This window comes from Artibeus jamaicensis, unplaced genomic scaffold (genome assembly GCF_021234435.1).
Source record: "Artibeus jamaicensis isolate MK-2021 breed Jamaican fruit bat unplaced genomic scaffold, CSHL_Jam_final scaffold_537, whole genome shotgun sequence".
Taxonomy (NCBI): domain Eukaryota; kingdom Metazoa; phylum Chordata; class Mammalia; order Chiroptera; family Phyllostomidae; genus Artibeus; species Artibeus jamaicensis.
The window spans coordinates 39288189-39313174 of record NW_026522047.1 but is presented as its reverse complement, the minus strand read 5'-3'; the positions used below and the strand labels follow the sequence as shown (position 1 = coordinate 39313174).

Genomic DNA, 24986 nt, shown 5'->3' with positions numbered 1-24986 from the left:
CATAGCAAGCGTCACTGAGCTTGAGAAACTACAGGATACTGACCGGTCCTATCTGGTGCTCCTTCCCCACATCCTGGAATTGCTGCACTTCACCCTCTAAGCTTACCCTTCCTGCAGAGTCACTTCTTACGCAGATCCCACCTGTCCTTCAACGTCCTGGACAGACCTAGCAGTCCAATGTTTGCCCTTGCTGGCATCTTTGTCTTTAAGAAAGCTGTCACTCTGTCCCATCTGGCTCAGTAGATCCCCACCAGCGTGTGAGTCCAGGAGTGGCAGGATTCATGAGTGGATTTCGGTCTCCTTGATTTTTCCCCTACTTTTTCTGCCTTCTTCTGCCTCATGTCTCCTGGTACAGTAGAGCTCCCTATGCCCTCCTGTGCTCAGCAATCCCAGAACCTAGGGGACCCCGAGACTTTCATATGTCAGGCAGCCAGAGAATTTCACTCTTCTAAGACATACTCAGTCCATGTTCAGAAAACAGTTACAGAGGTATGACCTTCATCCCTAATTCCCTCCAGAATGAGGAGTGCAAAATCTCTAGGCCGAAGTGTTAGGGCAAAGGTCTCAAGGTCTGGGTCATTCTAATAAATGCTATTCTTGCTAAATGTTAAAATGTAGCACAGTATTTTGTAGACCAGATGTAAACAGGATAAGCTTGACAGGAACCCAACCTATTAAGTGTAGCCAACTGCAAAGGAGAAATCAACATGTAATTGACAAAACAGTGTATATAAGCAAGGGCTAAGCCTCCTCTGGGGAGAAAGAAGAGGTTGGGATAGGAATCCCTTGTCTGTGTTTTCTTGTGCAAGTAAATAAAACTACCTTATGACAACCATGTCTCATTTTTCAGTAATGCACCCCAAGTGACGAACCCCTTGAGTTTGGTAGTAAACTGTCTGCTCTGTGCCTCAGTTTCCCCATCTGTACAAGGGGAATATGCACAGTCCTCCCCCTTTCTGTAGAGTTGTGGTGAGTACAGAGTTTATGAGTCTCTGAGGAGCAACCTAGCATGCTCAACACCTTTTGCCTGCTCTAACCTCTTCCATGGCTCCCTAGTGCCCCAGACTCAAGCACAACGTCCCAGCCGAGCAATGTGCCACCACAGTTGGCTCTTGCTCCACCTCCACCACCAGAGACTTGATGAGAAGAAGGAGCCCCCACCTCAGATATGATATTTCCCCAGACCCTCAAGCTACCGGGAAGTTCCTCTTCATGCTCCTGCCACCCACACCCACGCCCCCACCCCCGACCCCTGGGCCCCAGAGGTACCCAAGAGTGATTGTCCCATCTTCCACTCCTCCTTCTGCCTCTCAAAGACTGATTGTTTGTAGTCACCTTTCAAGAGTAGATTCCCACCTGCAGCCCAGGAAAACTGAGGCCAGTCCACCACCAGGCCTGGGGGGGGTGGGGGTGTAACAGACAGCCCTGGTCTCACTGGACAGCCTTGGTGGAGTGTGAATGGCTGACTAGGAATAAAGGCCAGAGGTGAGCTCAATAATGCAGTCCTCACCCCCAACACTTAAGTACAGGGCTGAGTGTCTGGACCTGTCCTAGTTACCTGGGCCCCTGGTCCAGGACCAGGTATACGGTTGGTGCTCAAGTGATAGTGAATAAATGAATAATATCCTGTCCGTTTGGGGGTCTGGTGACCTTGACCAGTGACTTTTCAGTTCCCCGGGCCTCAGTTTCCCCGTTTGTAAATAATGGCTCAGCCCCGCAGGGCTGGGTGTGACAAGAGGAGATGACTACAAACAGCAAACGCTGCCTAACTGCGCACCAAAAAATTAGCCCCGAGAGCCCTACTCGCCGCCCCGCGAATCCGGGGCTGCGGGGCCATTACACCTGGGTGGCGGTGGGCTTGGCTAAGGGATTGGACCGGCGGATCTGACAGTGGACCTCGGCAGGCGCAGGGGCGAAGGTGGGCGGGGTGGAGGGAGGCCCGGTTGGGGGGAGGACAAACCGCCCCCGCCCGTCTTCTTTGTGTCCTGATTGCTCGGTGCCCAGCTAGCTCGCCATGGAAGCACCCGGGAGGGGGGTAGAGAAGCGGGGTGGGGGGCGTCGGAGACGGGGAGAGACGCAGAGATGGCCCGAGACCCAGGAACCCAGACCCTCGCCCCCGGACCCAACATCGATGGGACTCCCGAGGCCTACCCTTGGAGGGGAGGAGACCGCAGACCCCGACCTTAGTTCGCCCACCCAGGACACTGGGACCCCTGCGACCCCGAGACAGAGCAGGCGGGAGTCCGGGAGGCGGGGACCGCACGCCCAGGGCCTGGCCAGGACAGCGACGCGCGAGACGCTTCCAACGCTCCGAGACAAAGAGCCCCCGCCCCTCGCGCCGCATCTAGGCAGCCGCGGGTGCGGGGGTCTCAGAGCCAGGCGGTGTCCCCTCCGCCTTCCCCTCCCCTCTGCCCTCCGCCCCTCTCTCCCATCTCCCCTCCGCCCCTGCAGGGGAGGGGCCGTGCTTTGTGCTCCGCGCTCCGCCGAGCCAGCGCGGCTGCCAGCTCCGCCCTCCGAGCACCCGTGCGCCAGGTGAGGGGCCTGCGAGCCAGGCCCCGGACCCTCCGTTCTCCCGGAGGCCCCTGTCCCGGCGCGGGGGACGGCCCGGGACTGAGACCCCTCGACCAGGCTGGCCCCGCCCTCTTTGCCCGACCTTCATCCTTGGTGTGGGGGTGTCAGTAGCCGATCGTTTGTCAGGGCCACAGTGTGGGGAGAAGGCCGCAGGGGCACCCCTCTCCCCTGGCCTCAGTTTCCCTGGGGGGCTTCTGCGCATCCTTGCCCGCCCCTCCCCTGTCGCTGCCCGGTCCCCGGACTCAGTCTGCGCCTCCCCTCTCTCCTCCAGCGCAGCTTTATTGCCTCCAACCACGGCCTGTGGCACCCGCGACACCATGATCTCGACCAAAGAGAAGAATAAAAGCCCAAAGGACAGCATGACGCTTCTGCCCTGCTTCTACTTCGTGGAGGTGAGTGTGTGGTGGGGGGTCGCCCTGGCAGGGCCTGGCAGAGGTCTCAGTTCCACCAGCCCTGGGGACCCCCATGCTGAGGTGCAAGGGTGGCACCACTCGGGCCACCCTTAGGTAGGGGCACAGCTAGAGTACCTGAGGGTGGGGATCCGGAGAGTTGGGCTTTGCAGGACGAGTAGAAGTTTGAAGGGCGAAAGGGTATTCTGGGTTTCCTGAAAAGCCTGGGCAAACGTGGGAGGTAGGACCTTCAGTCTGGGGTTCAGGCCAGTAGCTCACCTGGAGGGGCTGGGACAAGGTGCTGGGGGTCCTAAGGGTGCTGCGGTTAGTGAGGGTGCTGTGTCTTCCTCCAGCACTTGGGCTGTAAAGCCTGAGGATCTGAGCTCACTTCCCTGCCCCGCTGATCTCGGGTGCTGGTGCATTTTGCTCCAGGCTGGGCACATAGTGAGGGCTGAATGAGTGTTTAAAAAGCAAAAGATAGGAAGTGCAACCACCTGGCACATAGAAGTGCTGAGGATAACACAAGGTACCTTTGTCCATTTTTGGAGGTTTGACACTGACTTTAGTCTCCCTGTAGCCAAAATCTTCCCAACTTGACATACCAGCTGGCACTTTAAATACTCCTTGGTCACGAGACCTGCTCTTAAAAACCCCACTTGGGCATCCCCCCCCCCTCAAGAGCTCCCAGCCTGGTCCCTCCCTCTGTCCCAGCCCTCACCATGAGGCTGGGGGCACCTGTCCCACTCTGTACCCTCTCCAGAGGCAGATGGATGGCTGTGGCCCCTCTTAATGTGCCATACTAGGCAGGTGTTAAGGTGAAAGCTTCTCTTGGGCTTCAGCTGTGCTTCAGTTTCCTCATTTGTAAGATGGAGGTGGGAGCTTCTCAAGGCAGCTCCCTTTAGGCACTTGGATACGCTCTACCCTCAACCCCTTATGGTGCCACCATTGCCTGTCCCCTGTGGCTATTTGAATATGAGACCCTAGGACGAAGGTGGGAGGCATAGAACAGAACGCTAGGGGAGTTTGCTTCCCCAGAAGATTCTGCCAGAATCTGTGCTCAATGGCTGTTTGAAGCCCGAGTAGATAAACAAGTGAGTGATACTCCTCTGGGCACCATGCTTGCGTGATGTGATCAAGAACAGCTCAGCTTTCCCAGCCTCAGTCTTACTTTCTGTACCTCACGGATGGCATGAGCACACGGGACCACCATGTATGCTGTAGTGCCCAGCTTGTGTGTGTGTGTGTGTGTGTGTGTGTGTGTGTGTGTGTGTGTGTGGGCACATGAGAAGGGTGTGCAGAGGACAGCTGCATGAATTAGCAAGTCAGTGATTTCATTTGGGCGTTCATTCAGCCCCTGCCATGGGTCAGCTGTCTATGTTCTTGGGGCTGAGGGGTAGGTTGGCATGCAGGTTTTGGGGGCCCAGAGGAAATAAGTAGTACAAGGGATGTAGAGATGGGTGGCCAGGGAGGGCCCTTCTGAGGAGGACTGGACACCAGAGGGATGTCTGAGGGCATCCATCCATCCTTAAGAGAAAAATTCCAGAGGCAGGAACGTGTGCCGTTTCTAAGTTGTTCAACATGGCAAAGGCGGCTGGAAGGAAGAAATGGGTGGATGAATTGTGGGCGGGGGTAGGTAAATGATGCATGGAAAGAAGGAAACATGGATAGAGGGATGGGTAAGTCCATGGATTTATGAATGAGTTCACGAGAGCAAGAATAGCTATGATGATGAAGGGATGGACAATGGACACTGTACAATGGGTGGTGGGTTAGCCACTGCATGATGGGTGAGCTGACGGTTGGGTGAACTGCGGCAGGGACAGGTGGATGGGTGGGGGCTCAGTGGATGGGACTGAATTCACAGACAGGTGAGTCAGTGAGTAGGTGTGACTGGCCAGCCATCTCTCCATAGCTGCCCATTGTGGCATCCTCCATCGTGTCCCTGTACTTCCTGGAGCTGACGGACCTCTTCAAGCCCGCCAAGGTAGGTTTCCAGTGCTATGACCGCACACTCTCCATGCCCTATGTGGAGACCAATGAGGAGCTCATCCCGCTGCTCATGCTGCTCAGCTTGGCCTTCGCTGCCCCTGCGGCCTCGGTGAGTCCCAGTGTCCAAAGGGTCTCGGTCAGCCTGTGGGCACCCCTGGCCAGGATGCAGCTGAGCAACCTCCTGTCGGCAGATCATGATGGGCGAGGGCATGCTGTACTGTCTGCAGTCTCGGCTGTGGGGCCGTGGAGGTAGCCCAGGCGGGGCTGAGGGCAGCATCAATGCTGGCGGCTGCAACTTCAACTCCTTCCTGCGGCGCACTGTGCGCTTTGTGGGTGAGTCACTGAACACACCCAACCCTCCATCCACTCCCAGGACTGGGCAGGTTCAGCCCCCAGCTCCCACACAGTCCCTGGTCCTTTCACCCTCAGGAGTCCACGTGTTTGGCCTGTGTGCCACGGCCCTGGTGACAGATGTCATCCAGCTGGCCACAGGCTACCATGCGCCCTTCTTCCTGACGGTCTGCAAGCCCAATTACACACTGCTGGGGACCTCGTGCGAGGCTAACCCCTACATCACGCAGGATATCTGCTCTGGCCACGACACCCACGCTATCCTGTCTGCAAGGTGAGCCGGCCCCAACCCCTTTCCCATTTAGTATGGGGAAACTGAGGCACGGAGGGATCTGGGGTACAGCGGGGCTTACTCAGACATCTCTTACAGAAAGACCTTCCCATCCCAGCATGCTACACTGTCGGCCTTCGCTGCAGTCTACGTGTCAGTGAGTCCCCGGCTCAGGCCTTGCCCACCTTGACCTGCCCCCCACCGCTCCTACCTGACCCCACTCTCGCCCCACCCACGTCTGCCCCAGCTGCCCTGGTCCCGCCCTCCCCAGGCCCTCTCTTTCTCTCCCCCTACCTGCCTTTGCCATGCCCTGATCGCTGCACCGCCCCCAGATGTACTTCAACTCTGTCATCTCCGACACTACCAAGCTGCTCAAACCCAGCCTGGTGTTCGCCTTCGCCATCGCGGCGGGCGTCTGCGGGCTCACCCAGATCACTCAGTACCGCAGCCACCCTGTGGATGTCTACGCCGGCTTCCTCATCGGTGCTGGCATTGCTGCCTACCTGGTGAGGGTCTGCCCAGGGAGTCTGATGGCCATTAGGCTGGTCCCGGAGGGGGAGATCTGAAGGGGGCTTCTGGCCCCTGTGGGGGATGTCTGAGGGGGAGAGGCACAGGCAGCAAGGCCTGGCCCTGCCCTGGGGGACTCCGACAAGTCCCTTGGAATGCTGGAATCAAAATCTCATGGGCTCAGACCTGCCCATTGTGCAGAGTGTGAGTGCCCAGAGGTGAGAATATGCCCCACTGGGGAAAGATAGACTTTTCCCATCGAGGGCCAGGCCTCCCCTCAGACCCCCAAGTCTGTGCCTGGTGGGGACTCTGATCTCCGGCCTCCGGCTTCACAGCCAGCCTGCATTTCACCCCCAGGCCTGCCACGCGGTGGGCAACTTCCAGGCCCCGCCCACAGAGAAGCCCACAGCCCCAACACCTGCCAAGGATGCATTGCGGGCCTTGACCCAGCGGGGCCATGACTCAGTGTACCAGCAGAACAAGTCTGTGAGCACCGATGAGCTGGGCCCTCCAGGGCGGCTGGAGGGTGGGCCTGGGCCTGTGGCCCGAGAAAAGACCTCACTGGGCAGCCTAAAGCGGGCCAGTGTGGATGTGGACCTGCTGGCCCCACGCAGCCCCATGGGCAAGGAGAACATGGTGACTTTCAGCCACACACTGCCCCGAGTCAGCACGCCCTCACTGGATGACCCGGCCCGCCGCCACATGACCATCCATGTGCCACTTGATGCCTCACGCTCTAAGCAGCTCATCAGCGAATGGAAGCAGAAGTCACTGGAGGGCCGCAGCCTGGGGCTGCCTGATGAGGCCAGCCTGGGGCACATGCTGGTGCCTGAAGAGCCCATGGCAGAGGAGGAAGAGGAGGAGGAAGAGGAGGAAGAGGGGGAGGAAGAGGGCCCAGCCCCACCCTCACTCTACCCCACAGTCCAGGCCAGGCCAGGCCTGGGGCCTCGGGTCATTCTGCCACCGAGAGCTGGGCCACAGCCACTGGTGCACATCCCTGAGGAGGGGGTACAGGCAGCAGCTGGCCTGTCCCCCAAAGGCAGTGTGGCTGTGCGGGCTAAGTGGCTCATGATGGCTGAGAAGAGTGGGGCTGCTGTGGCCACAGCCTCCACCCAGCCCCGCATAGCCAACCCGCCCCGGCTGCTGCAGGTGATTGCCATGTCCAAGGCACCAGGTGGACCTGGCTCCAAGGTGGCTGAGACAGCCTTGTCCTCTAGCTCCAGCTCCGACTCCTCACAGTACCGGTCACCATCAGACCGAGACTCGGCCAGCATTGTAACCATTGATGCACATGCACCGCACCACCCTGTGGTCCACCTGTCTGCTGGTAACGGGCCCTGGGAGTGGAAGGCTGCAGGGACCAAGGGGTCAGAGGGTGAGGGTAGCTATGAGCTAGGAGATCTGGCTCATGGCTTTCGTGGTGGGCCCAAGTCACTGGGTGTGTCCCCTGGCTCATCTGTCAGTGATGTGGACCAGGAGGAGCCAAGATTTGGTGCTGTGGCCACAGTCAACCTGGCCACGGGTGAGGGGCTGCCCCCACTGGGTGTGACCGACGGGGCTCTGGGGCCGGCCAGCAGGGAGTCGACACTGAGGCGCAAAGCTGCCAGCCTGGCGCTGAGTGAACGGGAGGCCTCCTGTGAATCAGACGCTGAGAGCTACTACCAGAAGATGCAGGCAGCCCGAAGGTTCAAGGACTGAGCAACCAGGGGCTCGGTGGGCTGGGGTGGGATAAACAGCATGGGGGTACAGGGGGAATGAGGGCTAATCAGGTGTTTTCCGATCAGATAATAAAATGCTACTGGAATTCTGGCTACAAAGTCATTCTGGTCAGTGGGTCTTCCAATGCAGGAAGGCTGGCTACCCACAGGCCCCAGGGTCCTGGGCTGGCTGGTGCTCTCAGGCAGTGCTTGCCTGATGGCTTAGCTCCTTTATGGTGGGAGGCCACGAGCAAAATGACGACCTGGGCACGGAGAACAGGACAATGGATTATGTCCGGTGTGCCCAGAGGGCTGAGCCACAAAGTTCTAATTGGTCTGCAGAGCCCAGAAAGTTACTGTATCAGACACAAGTGCAGACTCCCCAGGGGAGGCCACCTTAGAGGGATAAGTGGGACTCCTGAGCAGGTATCACCGGCCCCCAAGACTGCATGCCTGGACATCAAGTCCCACTCATGGGTAACTCCTCCATTCTTCATTGTCCTGAGTTGGGGGCATGGGGAAGAGAGCAAAAATGTCTGAATTCACACAGAAGAGAGAACAGCAGTGAAGACAAGCAGGCCCAAAAAAGAGGGAAATGAGTGCAGGATACAGAGAATTTATTCAAAGTCCAGTACAGACTGCCCAGACTGCCTTCTACAATGTGAACAGAGAGCCTGCAGAGAAGGCAAGTTGTTATAAAATTGCTTTAATTCGGTTCTCTCCACATTACAAGCCGTCAGGCGGGCAGTGGAATGTGCCATGCTCCACATTACAATACTGAGCCTGTAATTGCTGGTATCAAAATATACATTTGTGTCACCATAAAAAAAAAAGCAAAACAAAAAACAAACCCCTGCATTTTTCTGCCCCTCATGCCTTACAACTGGTATAAAAAATTATAAATATTTAAACCCTTGTCCCTACCCCAACACGAACACTCAGGGGTCCAGGCCCCGAGAAGAGGGGCTGGCCAGCACAAGGTCTGTGCACAGGAAAGCCCCCCGGACATGTGAGTGCAGGACTACACAAGGTAAAGGAGACAGTTAAGACTCAACAGCTGTTGTCCCACCTTAAGGGGCCCCAGCATTAGAGGCAGACAAAAAACAACTTTGGTCCAAAATCTGCAGGATATTAGAAACCCTGAAAGTTTAAGAGCCCTTGTCCTCCCAGCCAGAGGACAGGTGTAAGGTGTAAGGCGTCTGGAGGTCTCAGGCCTAGGCTCGCTAGGAAGAGCCTGGCTCCTCAGTGGCCCCCACTGCGTCTGCCCTGGAAACTAGATCCTGCCCTGCAACTTAATTACAAGGAATAAAATAAAAGTACAGTATACAAGGTCATATAAGCAGGAAATTTAGATTACACTCATACCATTTATCATCTTGCTATATAAAAGGTTACTTAAAACTATGTCTTTTGCATATAAATGAAGATTAGAATATTTGGTCAACTGGAAATATTGCTAGGCACAGATGTCTGCAACTGCATCAAAGCACAATAGATTTTACAATGAAACAAAGCTCCAAGCTGAAGAAGAGGCAGGGATGCACCCTCAGGGGAGGGGGTCTTAGCCCAGGAGGGGCACCTCAAGCCAGAGTGGGGTGGGATGGGTAGGGTAGAATCACACACTTGATTAAATGAGATCAGTGGGGTATAACAGATCCTGCAGCTGGCAGCCTCCTCCCATGCCAGGCACATGATCCCTGCAGGAGACCGTCCCCTCAGTCCCCAAACCTCTATACATTTGCTACTATAAGAAGGCTCTGCCAGAGCAGTGGGTTTTAAGGCACAAGAAAATGGAATGGAGGTTTGGGACTGTCCACCCTGCAGGCTGCAGAAGGCACAGGCAAGGGGCCAGGGAGGAGCAGGCATAATGTCCATGAGTCACCAAGAGCCTGAGGCTGGCACCCCATTTCCCCAAGGTGAGCAAGGTGAATTAATTTTTAATTTTTTTAAAAACAGGTAAACTGATTTCTCTTTAAAAAAATAGAATCTCTGGTCTTTTAAGGTCACTTCAGCTGCTTTTAAAGTGGCTATTTTCTGGAATGATGGAAGTTGTCACCAGGACAGCTCGGCAGGCTGGTCCTTGGTGGGGAAACTTAGATGGTGGACTTGGAGAAGGACACCCGCAGGTGGTGGTTCTCGCCCAGGTCGTGGTTGTGCAGGTCAATGAGTGCCTGGATGGCCTCCTCCACGGAGCCCATCTGGATCAGCGCCATCTTGCGGTCCTTCCTGTGGGACAGGAGAGGAACAGGACATGAGGTAGGAAGGACGCAGGGAGAAATCAGAGAACAAGAGGGAGAGAGGGTTTTGTGCTCACTGGAAGAACTTGAACCCTTTGACAACTCCACCGTTGCTGGAGAAGAGGATCTTGAGGTCATCCTCAGATACAGAGGGCCTGTGGAGAGACGGAAGACCTGAGCTGTGGGTCCTCTGAGGAAGGCCAAGGCTATGGCTACTCCCTTGAGGACCGTAATTCTCAAGAGAGAAGCAAGACCTGCGGACTGCTAACCCTTTTAGGGACCCAGAAATAGGGTACTGAAGAATAACTGTATCAAAGTCTACCAGAATCACAGAAAACATCCTACTTGGCTTCCAAAAATGATCCCAAACAAACAAACAAGACCACACCTCTCCCCTCATCTGTTTTTGAGAGTGTTCATAAAGGATTGAAGCAAGCAGCTTGTAGTGAGACCACTTGTCAAAAGCCTAGGGTTTAGGGAGGGCCCCACCCTGCCCACCCATGAGCCACCTACGGGATGTTGGAGAGGTGCAGGGTAGCTGAAGGTGGGAAGATGTTCTGAAAATTCTTGGAGCCAGGTTTCTTGAAGCGGTGCAGGGGTGAATTCCCATAATCTTTGGTGAGGCCCTGGTCTTCCTGGCCCTCACGGGGGAGCTGCACATTCTGGTGCTTAGACAGCGTGATGCGCACGGGCTTCCCGTGCAGCTTGTGCCCATTGAGGTGGCTCATGGCTGAAAAGAAGGAACCCGTGTGACCCAAGGCCCCACAAGCACAGGTCTGCCCCCCGCTCCCACCCCAGGCCATCACCCCTTACCCAGCTGTGCCTGGCTCCCGTCGGCCATCTGTACCAGGGCATTCTCCTTCTTGTTGAACAAAATCTTCACCCGCTGCACATCACCATACACGCCTTCAAAAGCGCGGGGACAGGGCCCTGAGCCTGGGATCTGCTGCCGCCTCCCCCACCAGCCCCCGTGACCCCGCACACCCTCACAGGGCTGGCTCTTCCCGAAGGTTTGCTATTCTGCCTCTGGGAACCTGCATCTAGTCACAGGGATGTTACCAGGAGGACTACCTTCAGCAAAGAAGTCATAAAATCCAGAAAAGGTCAATTGCCAAAGAGCCATCACTTTACATGCTACCAACACGCTTAACTGCGAGAGCATGCAGGGCAATGAACCATGCGTGTCTACGAAATCCAAATAAATACACAAACCGAAGGCAAACCAAGTAACGAGGCAGAAATGCAAACTCATAGTAAATCTTAGGGCGTAAAAATAACCTCAATTAAATGAAAACAAGATAATAAAAGTGTGAATGATAACATACCGAAAAGAATAAAGAGGCTTTGGGGTGTGACTCTCTTTAGAGGACAGCAGAGCAAGGCAGCGGAGGGACAGGGAAAGGGAGAGGTCAGGGGGCGAGTTGCCATCGTCCACCACGAGGAGGCAGCCCCGCAGGCGTGCAGGTTGATGGATGATGAAGTTGTCAGGATGTTAATATTCAAGGGCAGGTTGGTTTCCGGAGAGCAGGGTTTGAGGGGGAATTTTGTTTTTATTTATTTATGGTTTTGTTTTGTTTCAAGCAACAACAGGAAGCAGAAGTACCGTGCAGTCAGTTGGCAAAGAAATTCCGGATCAGAAAAAAAATTGGGAAAGGGGAAGGGGAGAAAAGAAAAAAAAGTAGCAAAAAACACAGGTCAGTAAATACATAAGAAAATCCGCAGTGTTCCATCAGTCAGATCTACACACATTACTAGTCACAGGTCCACCTCGTGGAGCAGGCAGGAAAGCACCTGTCCGCACAGTGAGCAGGAGACGCTGCTGCCCCTCCGGCCTCGCCCTGCTCCTGCCAAGCCCCTCGCTTGGCTCAGTTCCCCGGAACCTGTGTCTCCTGCTGACTGCTGCGGGGAAAGTATAAACGCTCACACAAGCACGAGGGGTGGAGTCTGTTAGTGAGGCTTCTAGAGCATCTAACTCAGACAAGGCACCGGCCGCCCCAGGCCAAGAGATCACAGGAGTGGTCAGATAGATGAGAAAACAGTCTGAAATGCTAATTGAACATTAATCCCATCTTTCAAGAGTTAAATATTTTGAGCCTTGATCTCACCCAAGCTCTCTGAGCCAAACTTGGCCCAGAGACAATTACAGGTTGGCTACTCTAGGGACTGTGACTCGGAGTTGTGGGGGCAGCGCAGACCATGGCCCTCCTGAGCAGAAGTGCCCAAAGACCTCTTCAGACAGAGGTGTGTCTGGCTTGAAATTTTATGATTACTTTCACTTTCATGTACTGAAAAATATTTCAACTTGAACACTACGGAACTGGAAATGTAAACCAGGACATTAGGGGAAATCCCAGCCCAGTGGGGAGGGGAAGATGCAGCGAGCGCAGAGTGGGGCCGCACAAGGACTGGCCTATGGATGAGCTCCAGGGGGTTACAGGAGCATGGCCTGCTATCAGTTTGCACTAGGACCTGAGAGCACAATTCCCCTGCTAGACCAGACTGTCTGGGAACAGCCTGGAAGAGCCACGTACCTCGGGGTTGAGGTTGCTGACCAGCAGGACAGAATTTCCAGCACCTGCCAGGCCTGGGATGGCAATTCGGCCTGCTGCTGCCGCTGCCGCCGCTGCTGATGGGATGGCCAGAGGGGCTAGGGCCCCATGAACATTGGGAACAGAGAGGCCTGCAGAAAGAGAGGCAGTAAGGAGATGAACAACAGCACCTGCTTTCCACCAACAGAGGAGCAAAGTCCTGCCCATCCTCATGCAAAAGGAGATACGCAGAAGGCACCTGCATTCTGCCTGTCCCGGCCAAGTGGCCTGCTGGCTCCTTCATCTTCCTCACAGCAAACTGCAGTGGGTTTGGACCCGGCTACATGCACCCGTACAGCACAAAAGCTCTAGAGCTCCATGGATGCAGAACTGAACCTTGGCCTTATGTACATGCAGGTGCCCATCACCATGCAGATGGCATACCGGGCAGGACACAGCAGGCTTAAGACCTCATGACAGTCACATGGTGACTGTCACGTGGTCGGGCGCCCAGCCCCCAGGAGGGATGCTCAGGTGTGCCCGCCCAGCTCATGCTGCTCTGCTTACCAGGACACTTAAATTCACCTACTAGGGACACAGCCCTCCAACCACTGTGTGTACACGTCCTTGCCCGGGAGGTGCTTAAAGGAATCAGACCAGAGACTGGGGGGTTAGAGTATTCTCTGCATGGCCCTGTCCTACAACTACCCTTGTCCAGGCTCCTCAGGGAACCCAGAGGCCCGCGCCCAGGAAGATGGGCTCCCCCCGTGACTGTGCCCGTCAGCTCGCGTGTTGGCAGAGCTACTGAAAGGTGTGTGGGCATGCACAGTCGGCTGTGGGGATCAAGACCAAGTGTTTGAGTACCTGCAGCTTGAGGAATGGCAAAGGTGGGAGGGAAACCAGCTCCTGCATACGGAGAGGCTGACATTATACCAGGTGCACCTAGAAACAAATGAGACACTAATCATCGCACCCACAACCTCCGCCACCAGAGCCAAGTGAGCCACGTCAGTGTACCCCCACACCCAGCAGGCAGGTCCAATGTCCACCTGTGCTGGGGGCCATGGCCATGTAAGGAGTAATGGGCGCCAACCTCCCTGGGCGCGGGGCGGGCACCATGGGACTCCTGGGGCCTGGGCACTTAGAGACTGAGCTATGTGTCCTGGTCTGCCACGGCACATGGTGGTACTGGGCACCTCACCGGGCATCTTACCAAAGGCTGCAGCCATGGTCTGGTCCAGTGAGGGCTGGCTGTCACCAGAGGGCAAGTCAGGACGCGTGTAGTCTCGGCTCTTGTCATTATTGTACTTGACATTGAGGCTGGTAAGCTTGGAAAAGTCAATGCGGAGTGTGCAGCAGGCATTGTAGATGTTCTGCCCATCCAGTGACTGCAAGGAAAGATTGTGAGTGGCTGGGGCCATGGTGCCAGGGGATGGGCAGGCAGGCACCCCCAGGACCCACTCACCAGCTTGGCGTGCTGGGCGCTCACAGGTTCGGCATACTGCAACAGTGCCTGAAACTGGTTGTTCTTGGTGAAAGTGATGATCTTCAGAACTGTGCCAAACTTGGAGAAGATCTACCAGGAAAGAACAGTCAACCTCTGCTTAGAGCCTGGATGGAAGATGGGGCACATGGATCCTACACCTCACCTGGTGAAGCACATCCAGGGTGACCGGGTAAAAGAGGTTCTCCACGATGATCCTGAGCACTGGGCTCTGGCCAGCCATCGCCATCCCGGCATCCACAGCAGCGGCCGAGGCAGCTAGAGCCAAGTTCCCCGACTGAACTGAGTTCACAGCGTGTAAGGCTGCCTGGGCCCGCTGTGGGGATTGGAAGACAGCTGTCAGTGCCCCCAGGCCCACACCAAGAGCCCTGCCCCAAACCCCAGAAAGGATGAGGGGATGATGACGCACTGCCTGGTTGGGGGAGCTGTCGGTCTTAAGCTCCTTGTGGTTGGAGAACTGGATGTAGATGGGCTGGCCGCGAAGCACAGGTGTCACGGAGGTGTAGTAGTTCACCATGGTGTTGGCTGCCTCCTCTGTGTTCATCTCAATGAAGGCCTGGTGGGGTGAGGGCATGAGCCAGGCCCAGACCTCTGGAGAAGCCCTGCACCCCACCCTGAGAGCAAGCCTAAAGCCACTGCTGGGATGTGCTCACACACCTGGTTTTTCCCTTTCAGCATCAGGAGATTGGTGACTTTCCCAAAGGGCAGTCCCAGAGAAATGACCTCGCCTTCGGTAACATCACTGGGGAGCTTCCGGATGTGAATCACTCTGGAGGGCACACCTGCACTTCTGTTGTCACCTTTGAACTTCTTGCTATCATTTCCGTTTGCTGAAAAGAGGGGTTGTGTGTCGGGCACAGAGCACCTCCCAGGCTCCCACTCGAAATTCCCCTTCCTCAGAACCAGCTTCCTCCATGACATACATGGCCAGAGTGATCTCCACATCAGGTCTGGCCTGCCCCCAAGCCCTAGTTCCCAGGTAAATGTGTCCACATGTGAACTGGGGCTCAAGGTTACAGCCCAAGTCAGTTCACCTTAGGTGTCCTCATAGCACAGAACATACTTGGGCATAGAGAGGGAGCCCCTGTGGCAAGGACTAAGGGCTATGGTTAGCAGTTACCTGCAGAGGCCGAGTTGCTGCTCATGATAAAGGGTCCGTTAGTAACGCAGGCAGAGAAGAGCTCGTCCGATCCCCGCTGGAAGAGAAAGTGCACTGGAGCAGGGATGGAGGTGGCCTGGCAGATGGCTACAGACCCCCTCTACTCCCAGCATACCCTGCCACTCGGACTGGAAGAGACTGCCTGCCCTGTACCTGTCCCACCTTGAGATGGCCTCATGGTCCTCCTAAACCTCCAGATGTAGCTGCTTTTCCAAGACAGGGGCTTGCATGTCACTCCCATTATCTTGGTTCTGGGGGACCCTTCCTGGGTCTGTGGACAGACCTCAAGTCAGGTGCCTCAGTGGTAGGTCCAGCCAGCCACCTTTAGACTGTTGAACAGTCTTCAATTCTCACAAAACTGCTTGCAAATGTGAAAACAAAGCCCCCTTGTCATGCTGCAGCTACTCCCTTGGCCTTAGGAGCTTGGCCTATTTTCCAGCTGTGTGAGGACACCTGAGCCACAGTCTCGTCACTCACTGACCAGAAACACTACCTGTCCGTGAGCCTATGACACTATCCAGTGACTGCCCAAGTGACCGAGAAAACGGGGGCCGAGGGCAGATCTTGAACTGCCTGTCTGCAGGACAGGCTCCTGTGACTTCTGACCTGCCTATTTTCTCTTTCCAGAAACAACTTGTTTATTCCTGAGTTTCAATCTAAATGAGTCAACTCCCTGATATGCTAGACTGACCCTGCTGTGGGGTTAGGCTTAAGGACAAGACTGCTTTACCCCAGGGGTGAGCTGAATCAGACTGGGCAGTACTCAAGTCAGAGATATGGGTTGAAGCCCCCACCCCAGGACCACCCTGCTAGGAACATGAGCATCAGGAGCTTGCAGGGAGAGGCAGGGCATGGGGAACAGCATGGTTGTAGCAGGGCTCCATCAACAGGAACAAGGATGAAGACTGGGAACCAGGGCAGGGTGCCCCCCCCCCCACTGCCCTCAGTCCCCTCTCAGGCCTGTGGTAGGAACAGGAAAGACCAGCTCAGCCGGGGCTCCAGCTCTCAGAGCTTAAGAGCCTCGCCCCTTCTCCCTCAGACTGCCTTTTCTCAAGGACACCTTATCTCTGCCCTTCCTCCAAACTGCCAACTAGTTGTTACTCAAGTAAGCACAACCATCGCGCTTGTGATGCTGCCATGTGGCCACCCATCTTTTGCCAGAAAAACTGAGGTTCCTTAGAAACCCTCGGAACCCCCACCCTGCCATGGGCGACTATTGAGACCTGAGAGGAACCAAGGTTTACAAACTGCCCTTTGGGAAGAGAATCAGGAAGGGCCACACCACCACTGGCTCCCTGCCGTGGGCATGTCCCCTCATTGAGGATGCCTGGCTGCACAAGTACCTGAAAAGCCACCCCTAGCTCCCCACTGCCCAAGGCTTCACGGGCTACACGATGGACAGGTGCCTACAACTGCAGTGCAGACCCAGGGCCATAAGCACATGCCTTAGAATGGGGCTGCTAAAACCCTGGGTGCTCAGAGCTGAGAAATGCAGTTAGACTGCTGGTCTCTGAGGGCTGACATCTAATACAAAGTGCAATGTTCTACACCTACCATGATTCTGAACTTTCCCCGAGTGGACACCCAGTGCTTCAAAGCTCAGCACCAAAAGAACAGGCCTCAGTGTGGATGAAGCCATGAGGCAGAGCGCACTCACCCTAGCCCTACAGGTAAGTCCCTCCTGCTCTCTGGACTAGGAACTCTGATCCACACATTTGCCCCTATTTCAAAGGTGCCTCCCCACCTCAAGTTGGACAAGGGCCAAGCACCATGTGGCTCCCATGTGTTGGCTGCACAAAAAGGGCCATCTTGACTGCTGTCTTTGACCAGTGCCAGGCAGAGTGTCATTTGAGCGGTAGCATTCTTGGCTCTCAATGGCGTTCCCATGACAGATGGCCTGGTACTCCCACAACATCTGTGGGGCAAACTGTAACCCTTGTCCACCCATATTCCCCCAGGCCCTCCTCCCCCTGGACACAGGACTGGTCTGCTAAGCAGCAACACCCCTCACACCAAAGCACACTCAGACACAGGTAGTGGCTATCAGCTCAGAAGCAGGCTGGCCACTGGAGCAGACAATCCAAGGGCAGAACCCTGAAGGGACACAGGCCAAGTGCTGAGGCTTCCCAAAGGATTTGTGACTTGAGCACAGGTGGGCCAGGCTGCAGGTACAGCCACACTAAGAACATGACCCAAGCAAGACTCAGGGAATAGTCCAACTGCTTCCGGACAGGCACCCAGTGGACGGTGCCCTCCTAAGCAGGCACTTAGGAAGATCCCATGGCACTTTCTCCAAATTCAGTTAAGCATCTACTGGAAAAACCCAAGCTGTGTGCTTCCTGCTCCCAACAGCATGTAGGGGGAACCTTCGCTTTTGCTATTTAATCAACAGCTAAGCATCATTAACCTCTGGACCCCTCTAACTTATGGCAGTTTACTCTAAAGCTGGGATGGTGGTCAATGGTGCCCAGAATCCAACTGTGCGGGCCTCCTGGTGGGCTGGGACACAGGTACCAGGCTGTGTTGGCAGAGGGCCTTAGCCCTGCACACCAGAGGCTCAAAGGTTTGTCCCATGTAGGTCTAATTCTGAGAGCAGAGGTCCCCTGGGGCTGGCCAGAGGGGCCACTCCAAGGACAGCCCAGGGCAGAGCTGCTGCAGCTAGAAGCAGGCAAAGCCAGGTGGATTATGGGAAGCCAGACATTTTCTACAATGGTTACAAATGCTTCAGATGAAAGCCTCCCTCCTCCCGCCACTGAACAAACAGGTTTTATCTGCAGGAAGATCAGGACAGGCGGCATGTGAAGACAAGACTCCACCTGGAAAAACTGAAACCTGGCCCAACAGCGTGGTCCACTGACCAAGCCACCTCCTGCAGTGGACTTCCCAGACCCCAGTCCCTGCCAGTACACAGAACCAAGTCAGCCTCAGGCCTCCCTGGAGGCCAAGTTCCTGGGACACACACAGGCCTGGTCCTCACCTGAGGGGAGGGCTGCCATGACCCTCCTTTCTGTGCAATAGCAGCAGCCAGCTCTGCCCTTTCTACAGCTTAAATGTCCAAGCATTGAGAAGAGCACATAAAAAGGACCCAGCACCTCTACTTTCCTTTATCTCAAAAAATGCTATGAGCCCTGGCTGGTGTGGCTCAGTGGATTAAGTGCTGGCCTATGAACCGAAAGCTCTCTGGTTTGATTCCCAGTCAGGGCACATGCCTGGGTTGTGGAGCCAAGTCCCCAGCTGGGGGTGTGCGAGAGGCAAGTGATGAATGTATTTCTCACACAGATGTTTCTCTCACTCTACATGTAAATAAATAAATCTTAAAAAAAAAAAAACCTACCCCACAAACTCCTTAGGGTACAATCAGGTTTTGACTTTTTCTGTATTGAACCAAGGATACTTAAAACACCCTGGGTGGATATACCCTCAGCCCCAATCACACATCCCAGGACTCTCGCCAGGGCAGAGAGAGGAGGGGCCCTAAATGAAGACCAAAGGTATATGCATTTACCACGGAGGGAGGGGGACCGCTCAACCCACACCACTTGAAACAGCCTGAAATGGACTGGATACAGACAGGACAAAGGAAAGATGTCTTTAGAATGCCTGGCCTGCAAACCTTCCACCCCACTTGAACTACAGACCACAGGAGAACCATCAGAAGTCCCAGTGCTCAGCAGCAGGAGGGAAGAGGCCCACACAGGCAGCGCCAGAGCAGAGGCCGCACCAGCTAACAGGGTAGCGGAGTCAGCAATGCCTACCTTTGTACCAACTGCTATGTCTGGGACAATGCTGTAAAGAGAAAAAGAGAGAAAAGGAGAACGTTAGCACGTGTACCACAGCAACTGCTGCCAGGGGGATAGGATGGCCAGTGTGGGCCTTCTCTGGCTGCACAAGCCCCCCCCCCCCCAAGTCCTCAGATAACTAGTAAGCTTAAGGCAGGGAAGTGAGCTATTGTCCATTTAATCTCAACTTGAAAAGAAGCCATCATTGTCCTCCAGCTCCCCTCCCTCCCAGCAGGACCCCAGACAACGACACCCCCTCCAAAGCCCCAGGAGGGACACTTGATGCTAGTTGTTAAAGGATGAGATGCCTTGTTTGCTTTCTAAAAACTGGAAATGCTTGGAGAATGTTTTCAAGCATGGAAGGAAGACCAGTGAGAAGACAACTCACAAGGCCCTGAGGTCAGAGCTCCAGGGGGTTGAGAGGGGAACTCAACAAGGGGACTCTGTTCAAAGAAAGGCAGGCTCCCTCAGAGGAAGGAGACAGTAGAGATGAAACAATCAGATTAAATTAACACAAGTTACTCATCAACCTGACTCCAGGTGATTGGACTTTCTCCCTGCCGGAGGCCCAGCTCAGAAAGGTGGATGCAGAGGTTCCTACAGGCCTCAACTGTAGACTAGCTCTCAGTACAAACACAAAACCCTCTAAGGGCTTCTACTTGGCAAATGTAAGCTGACAAGGTCCTCAATGACTCACGGAGAGGAACTTAGTCACCAGCGTCCCCCACCAGGTCACCTGGCTTAGTGGTCTGTGACCAGAGTCTCCCATGAATGTCACACAAAGATGCCCCCCTCACCCAGCCAGGGAAAGGCTGGTTCCAGAATGGGCAGAAGGCCCTGGGACAGCTACCTGCAATATAACCCTTTTGTTCCTTCCCTCAGAGAGGCAAGTTCAAGGTACCAACCCACCCCCGCCCCCACCCCCAGAAACAGCAGGATGACGGCAAGTGCTGAGCCCTTGTCTTGCAACCTGCACTCCTGGCCATCCCATTCTAACCCACTACACCTCTACTGTAGGGCCTTCATCTCTTCACTATAAAAAAAAAAGATTATTTACTAGTGTTAACAAAAAGTTCACAACTTTCTGAAGTCAAAGAAAAACTTCCCAGAAAAACTCAAAGAATGAAAAACTTGCAGCTTCCCATCTGCTAACCCAGGGCAACTCACTATTTCCTTCTCCCTGGGAGGGCCCCTCTGGCACAAAAAGTTTTACATAAAATGGCCCTTCTTAAAAAGGTTTCCAAACCTTCCAATAAAAGGCTTGGCCTGGCTGCCTAGGTAACACCACACTATCCACAAAAGGTTGCAAACAGGACTGGACTCCCAAGCCACATGGGGAATGAAACACTCCAACGGTCCTCCAGTGAAGCAAAACCAGACGACTGGATCAGATAGTTAAGAAAATGCTTTCCCCCACTTTGCACCAAAATTTTCCCACAGGGCGCCTAAGTACCCACTTGTTTGCACCCACAGTCCAGGTCTACTGGCTTGGAAAGGGATCCTCTGGGTGGTCTATCCAAAACTGAGATCATTAAGGATCCAAAATCATGTTTCTCATGCCCAGTTTTTCTAAAAAGCTGAATTAAATTAATTCAGCCTGAAACCTATCATTTCAAACCCAAAGCAGAGGTGGTGACACTCCAGGAAGACTGAGGGAAGGAGGGCTTTCAAAAATCAAAACACAATCAGAACTGCCTTCGAAATCTTCTGGATTATTTTTTGTAACTGAATTTATTTGGGTAACACTGGTTAATAAAACTGTAAGTTTCAGACATGCAATACTGCAAATGCATCGTCTGACTGTACATTGTATTGTTTACCATCCCAAGTCAAGTCTCCTTCCATCACCATTTACTTCCCCACATTTACTATTACCGTCTACCTCTCTCCCCAACCCACTTCAGGCTTACTTTTTAAAAAACAGAACCTAACCATGCCAATGGGAAACGAAAATAATAAGGCTAACTCGCAAAATTAAAGACACTGTTTAAAGTTAGTTTCATTTTTAACAGGTTCGGTCATTTTTTCCCTAACCAGAAACATCTAAATAGGGCTCGAACAAAATAGTGTTATACCTTGGCCTTTAACATCAGTGTTAAAGTGAAAGAGATCTTTGGAACTTCAGATCTGTTAGAAATTACGGTAACTCACAATACAGTAAGTAGATTACTTCTCCGTCGCCCCTCCCATTTTCCTCGTCTCGAGCACACGCAGAAGCCTAGGAACTGATTGCATGTGCACCCAGAGCCCCTTCCCTCTCTCAAGGTGACCAGTCGGTCTTCTACATTGCTCTAAGGCTCAGGGTCCGGTGTTCGTGGGTCGCTCCGCAGGATCTAGGGCGTGGAGCTCCACGGCGCGGGTGGGGCAACTCGTGCTTAAAGAATTCCCAAACAAGGAGCCCCGGGACAGCGGGAACAAAGGGGGCGCACGGGCCCCTCCCCGACACCCCCGACTGTCCTTTGTGGGAAGCCCGGGGGGGGGAGCCGGGCGGGGGAGACGGGCCCGCGCCCTTCCGGGCAGGAGGGCGACGTCTCCCGGCCGCACCCGGGACCGCCGCGGGCGGGGGAGGCCGAACGCAGACTCGGCGCGGCGGGAAAGGCCGCGCACGCGCACCATAGTCTTTGGCGAGTGCGGAAAAACTGCGCACGCGTTGTGTGTGGGCCGGACGGGGAGCGGGAAGGGCCACACAGGGCGCGCGAAGGGGTACGAGTGGACGGAAAAGCCACATGGGGCGCGCAAAAGGTGGCGCGAGTGGGGATCCGCGGGAAGGGACGTTTAGTCACCGCGTGCTTTTCGGGGGGAGCCGCGGGAAAACCGGAAACAAGGGCAGGGGCGGGGAGGGTTGGGCCCGGATGACGCTGGCCTGGGAGATGTAGACCACCTTGCACCCCTGGCAGCCTCTTCCCGCGCCTGGGAAGAAGGGAGGGACCCCCAAAGAAGCTTGTGGGCCCGGGGCGGAGCAACAGGCGGGCCATCGCTCCGAGGAGGCCCAGGCGACGGCAAGAGAAAGGTGAAACGTGAGAGGGGGGGGGGGCGCAAGAAGCGCGTACAGACACAACTCACCCGTCCATTGCACACAGAAGAGACCCAGAGGGGACGGAGTGGAGGCGCCGGAATAGCAGGAACCGACCCAACGGCTCAGAGTTATAGACTCACAAAATGGCGGAGACGCCTGAACACGTCCCTCGCGCGCTCTGCCCATTGGCTCCCGCCGCTCAGGGAGGGAGGGGAGAGCGCCAGAGGCCCCGGCCAGCGCCTCTCAATGGCTAGGAGACCACTCGAGGGGTGGAGCCAAGGGTAATGGCAGACGACCATTGGAAAAGATGGCTGTCCGTCAGGTTTCAAAGCGGAAATGGCCCGTGGAATCGGGGGAGGGGAGAAAAGCTGGGAGCACGTGTCAAAGCCTGGGCCAGTGAACGAGCCGCCCTCCTGCGAGGAGCTTCGTGGGAGAAGCCATCTTGAGAGTGGGTACGTGGCGAGTCAGGCGGCGGGAAGTGTTCTTCCCCAAGGCTGCCGCCATCTTGCATACGGGCAGGGGTCTTTTACTTAGCGCGTGAGAGCCGGGTGGTGTGTCGCCATCTTGGAGTCGGGCAGGGCATCTTAGGGGCTCCATCTTGCTTGTGGGCGCGTGATAGAAAAGTCTAATTCAAATCGAGGCGTTAGCAGGTGGTGGTCGGGGGTGAGTGGCAAAGGCCATTTACTGGTCCCAGAAACCCCAGGCCTCATTTCCCACTGCTGGCTACCAACTTTGCAGGTCCCATGTGGTCAGGGATCGCGCCCGACCGTTCTTAGCCTCAGCACAGCAAGGCCAAGTGCAGTCCGCTCCTTGGCTGCAGGGATGGGGAAACTGAGGTCTGGGGTGCACAGATGATGCCGCCTACACCTGAGGAAACTGAGGCCAGGAGGAGGCGCACGCACGGGACATAGTCCGCCCTGCACAAGAGTAAACAGTCCAGGGCTCAGAGAGCAGAATCCTGCCATTATGGGACATTCGGAACGAGGTGCCTCTCCATCTCGGCAGCGGGAAAAACACCCTGCAAGTATTCTCAAGAGCTCTGATACCAATAGTTGAACAGAGTTGTGACTAACAGAGGTGCCCTTCAGAGAGGTGACCGGAAACTAGGGCCTGCTTGCTGGGTGGGGAAAAGGGGTCCGTCCATATGAGGTCAGAGTGGCCAGAGCCAGGTCCAACCTCATTAGAAGCACCAGGAGCTGATGGGCATCGCAGACTTGGCAAGGTTCCTGGTGTGGAGTTCAATAAACAGAGGAAGCTATTATTATACTTTGCTATATGTCCACGCTGAAGAGGGTTTTTTATTGGGCAGCAGCCTAGACAGGGAGAAGCAATGACATTTCTCTTTTCTCTGCCTCAGGTTGGTTTCATTTCACCAGCAAAAGCCCGTGGGCTGGGCAATAACACTTTCAGGGCCTTGAGGTCCTGGATTCTGTTCAGGAGTCTTGGAGCTAGAGGGCTGTCTCAGATTAGATGCACAACTCCCTCCTTTATCCTCTCATTCTGAAAGCCAGAATTCTGAAATCAAGGTGTCAGCAGAGCCATTCTCCCTCCAGAGGCTCCAGGTTCCTGGTTTGTAGACATATAACTCTAGTCTCAGGCTCTGTGATCACTTGGCCATTTTCTGTTTTCACCCTTATTCTCTCTGTTCCTTCTCCGTGTGTCACTAAAAAGGACACTTCTCATTGGAGTTAGGCCCTACAAGGATAATTGAGGAAGATATCACCTAAGACCATTAATTACAATTGCAAAGGCCCCTTTCCCAGGTTCAGGCATTAGAATGTGGACATACTGTTTTTTGTGGATTCCAGTCAACCCACCATACCATCTGAAAGTTGGGCCAGCGACAAAAGGTTGCTGGCAGGGTCCTCATGATTGCAGCTAGGCTCCCAGGGGGGGCCTCGTGGTTACCAATGCTTAGGGCCCACCATGGAGAATTAGATCCATCCCTCTCATTTATTTAGGGCAGGCCAACCTTCTCTCTTTGTCTTCCATTTCCTTTCTCGGTGCTTTTTTTCATCCTTTGTCAGCCAGCTGTCTCACTCATGAATGATTCAGGGTTAGGGACTGCATGCTCACCTTGCAATTGTTTGATAATTTTGAAAATGATACTCTGTGGCAGGAGCAATGGGGGTGGATGGGTGCCACATGGAGGTAGAGGGCTGGTATCCCAAGCTCTAGTGGGAGGGACCTGCAGGGCCTCCATGCCCTTCTCAGATCAGATGGGGGTGGGGGTGATGGTGCCTCAGTTTACCCCTTCATCAAAACACTGGGGCAGGGCCAGGTCAGTCCCTCTTCACCTCCTGTGGGCTTACCTTCCTGTTTCAAATGGAAATAGCTTAATAGTTTTGTATTCAGTCACATGTTTGTTTATCCAGTGCCTTGATTACAAAAGCCTCGTGGGGGGTGAGGTATCCAAGGCTTGGGCTTGTACTAGTCACCCCACATCTCCCCTCCCCTTGCAGTCCTCCCAGATTCTCTGACTCTTTTCCCACATTTCCATTGGATTGAGCTGGGGAGGTGGGGGTATCAAAGAGGTTACTCCCAACCCCTCCAAGCTGGAGCCCCTCCCCTGTCCCAGCTGGGTGGCCTGGAGCCACTCCTGGAACTCCTGGAACTCCCTCTGGCCTAAGAATATTCAGAATCTGCCTCCAGCCTGGGTCTAGCAAAGAATGGCCAACTCCCCAGGTCCAAGACTTGGGGCCAGTCTCCCTCCTCCAACTGGGCCCCCTACCTCTTTCTCCTGCCCAGCCACCTGTCTCTGCAAGGTGGGAAGGGGGGCCCCAAGGTGCTTCCCCTGAATCGTCATGGTCAACTCTCAAGGGTCTTATCCTCGACCCCACATATCCAGGGCTCAGCCCTATCCCTCCCCCAGCCCTTATCCGCCCAAAGCAGCTTGGTTTACCCCTCCCCCTCAGGAACCCACCCTCTCCCCAGGCCCTGTCACCACCACCACCCTCCCCCCCCCAGCTAGAGCCGGTTTCTGCCTCC

At 54.9% G+C, this 24986-nt stretch overlaps 2 protein-coding genes across 5 annotated transcripts; one reads left to right on the top strand and one right to left on the bottom strand.

Moving 5' to 3' along the window:
• The first annotated feature begins 2353 nt into the window (after positions 1–2353).
• PLPPR3 (phospholipid phosphatase related 3) lies at positions 2354–7852 on the top strand. The gene is made up of 8 exons (XM_037139050.2): positions 2354–2532; positions 2843–2963; positions 4873–5058; positions 5141–5282; positions 5379–5574; positions 5671–5728; positions 5904–6077; positions 6436–7852. Exons 2-8 carry the CDS (start codon positions 2889–2891, stop codon positions 7774–7776), a joined length of 2172 nt encoding a protein of 723 aa, XP_036994945.1. The 5' UTR covers positions 2354–2532; positions 2843–2888; the 3' UTR covers positions 7777–7852.
• Positions 7853–8371: 519 nt separating this feature from the next.
• On the bottom strand, positions 8372–22155 carry PTBP1 (polypyrimidine tract binding protein 1). Of its 4 annotated transcripts, none has more exons than XM_053658431.1 (15): positions 22046–22155; positions 18959–18989; positions 15165–15240; positions 14702–14874; positions 14454–14600; positions 14190–14360; positions 14006–14116; positions 13754–13928; positions 13405–13482; positions 12544–12692; positions 11338–11371; positions 10826–10918; positions 10526–10742; positions 10090–10167; positions 8372–10001 (listed from the first exon to the last, which is right to left on the bottom strand). In XM_053658431.1, the coding sequence occupies exons 1-15, from the start codon at positions 22051–22053 to the stop codon at positions 9869–9871; spliced, it is 1674 nt and encodes a 557-aa protein (XP_053514406.1). In that variant the 5' UTR covers positions 22054–22155; the 3' UTR covers positions 8372–9868. The 4 variants fall into 4 exon arrangements, with proteins under 4 accessions (XP_053514406.1, XP_053514408.1, XP_053514405.1 ...); XM_053658433.1 differs by lacking the exon at positions 22046–22155 and adding an exon at positions 21134–21232; XM_053658430.1 differs by having other exon boundaries at positions 14190–14600.
• Between the last annotated feature and the right edge of the window lie 2831 nt (positions 22156–24986).

Bases quoted from the DNA above. Each gene is read 5' to 3' on its own strand.
- PLPPR3 (XM_037139050.2), top strand. From the start codon at position 2,889: ATGATCTCGACCAAAGAGAAGAATAAAAGCCCAAAGGACAGCATGACG. The intron at 5,575-5,670 runs GTGAGCCGGCCC...CATCTCTTACAG, and splicing joins CACGCTATCCTGTCTGCAAG to AAAGACCTTCCCATCCCAGC. The intron at 5,729-5,903 runs GTGAGTCCCCGG...CACCGCCCCCAG, and splicing joins TCGCTGCAGTCTACGTGTCA to ATGTACTTCAACTCTGTCAT.
- PTBP1 (XM_053658430.1), bottom strand. The intron at 14,875-15,164 runs GTAACTGCTAAC...CCCTCTTTTCAG, and splicing joins CAGCAACTCGGCCTCTGCAG to CAAACGGAAATGATAGCAAG. The intron at 10,168-10,525 runs GTAGGTGGCTCA...GTCTCTCCACAG, and splicing joins CTGCACCTCTCCAACATCCC to GCCCTCTGTATCTGAGGATG.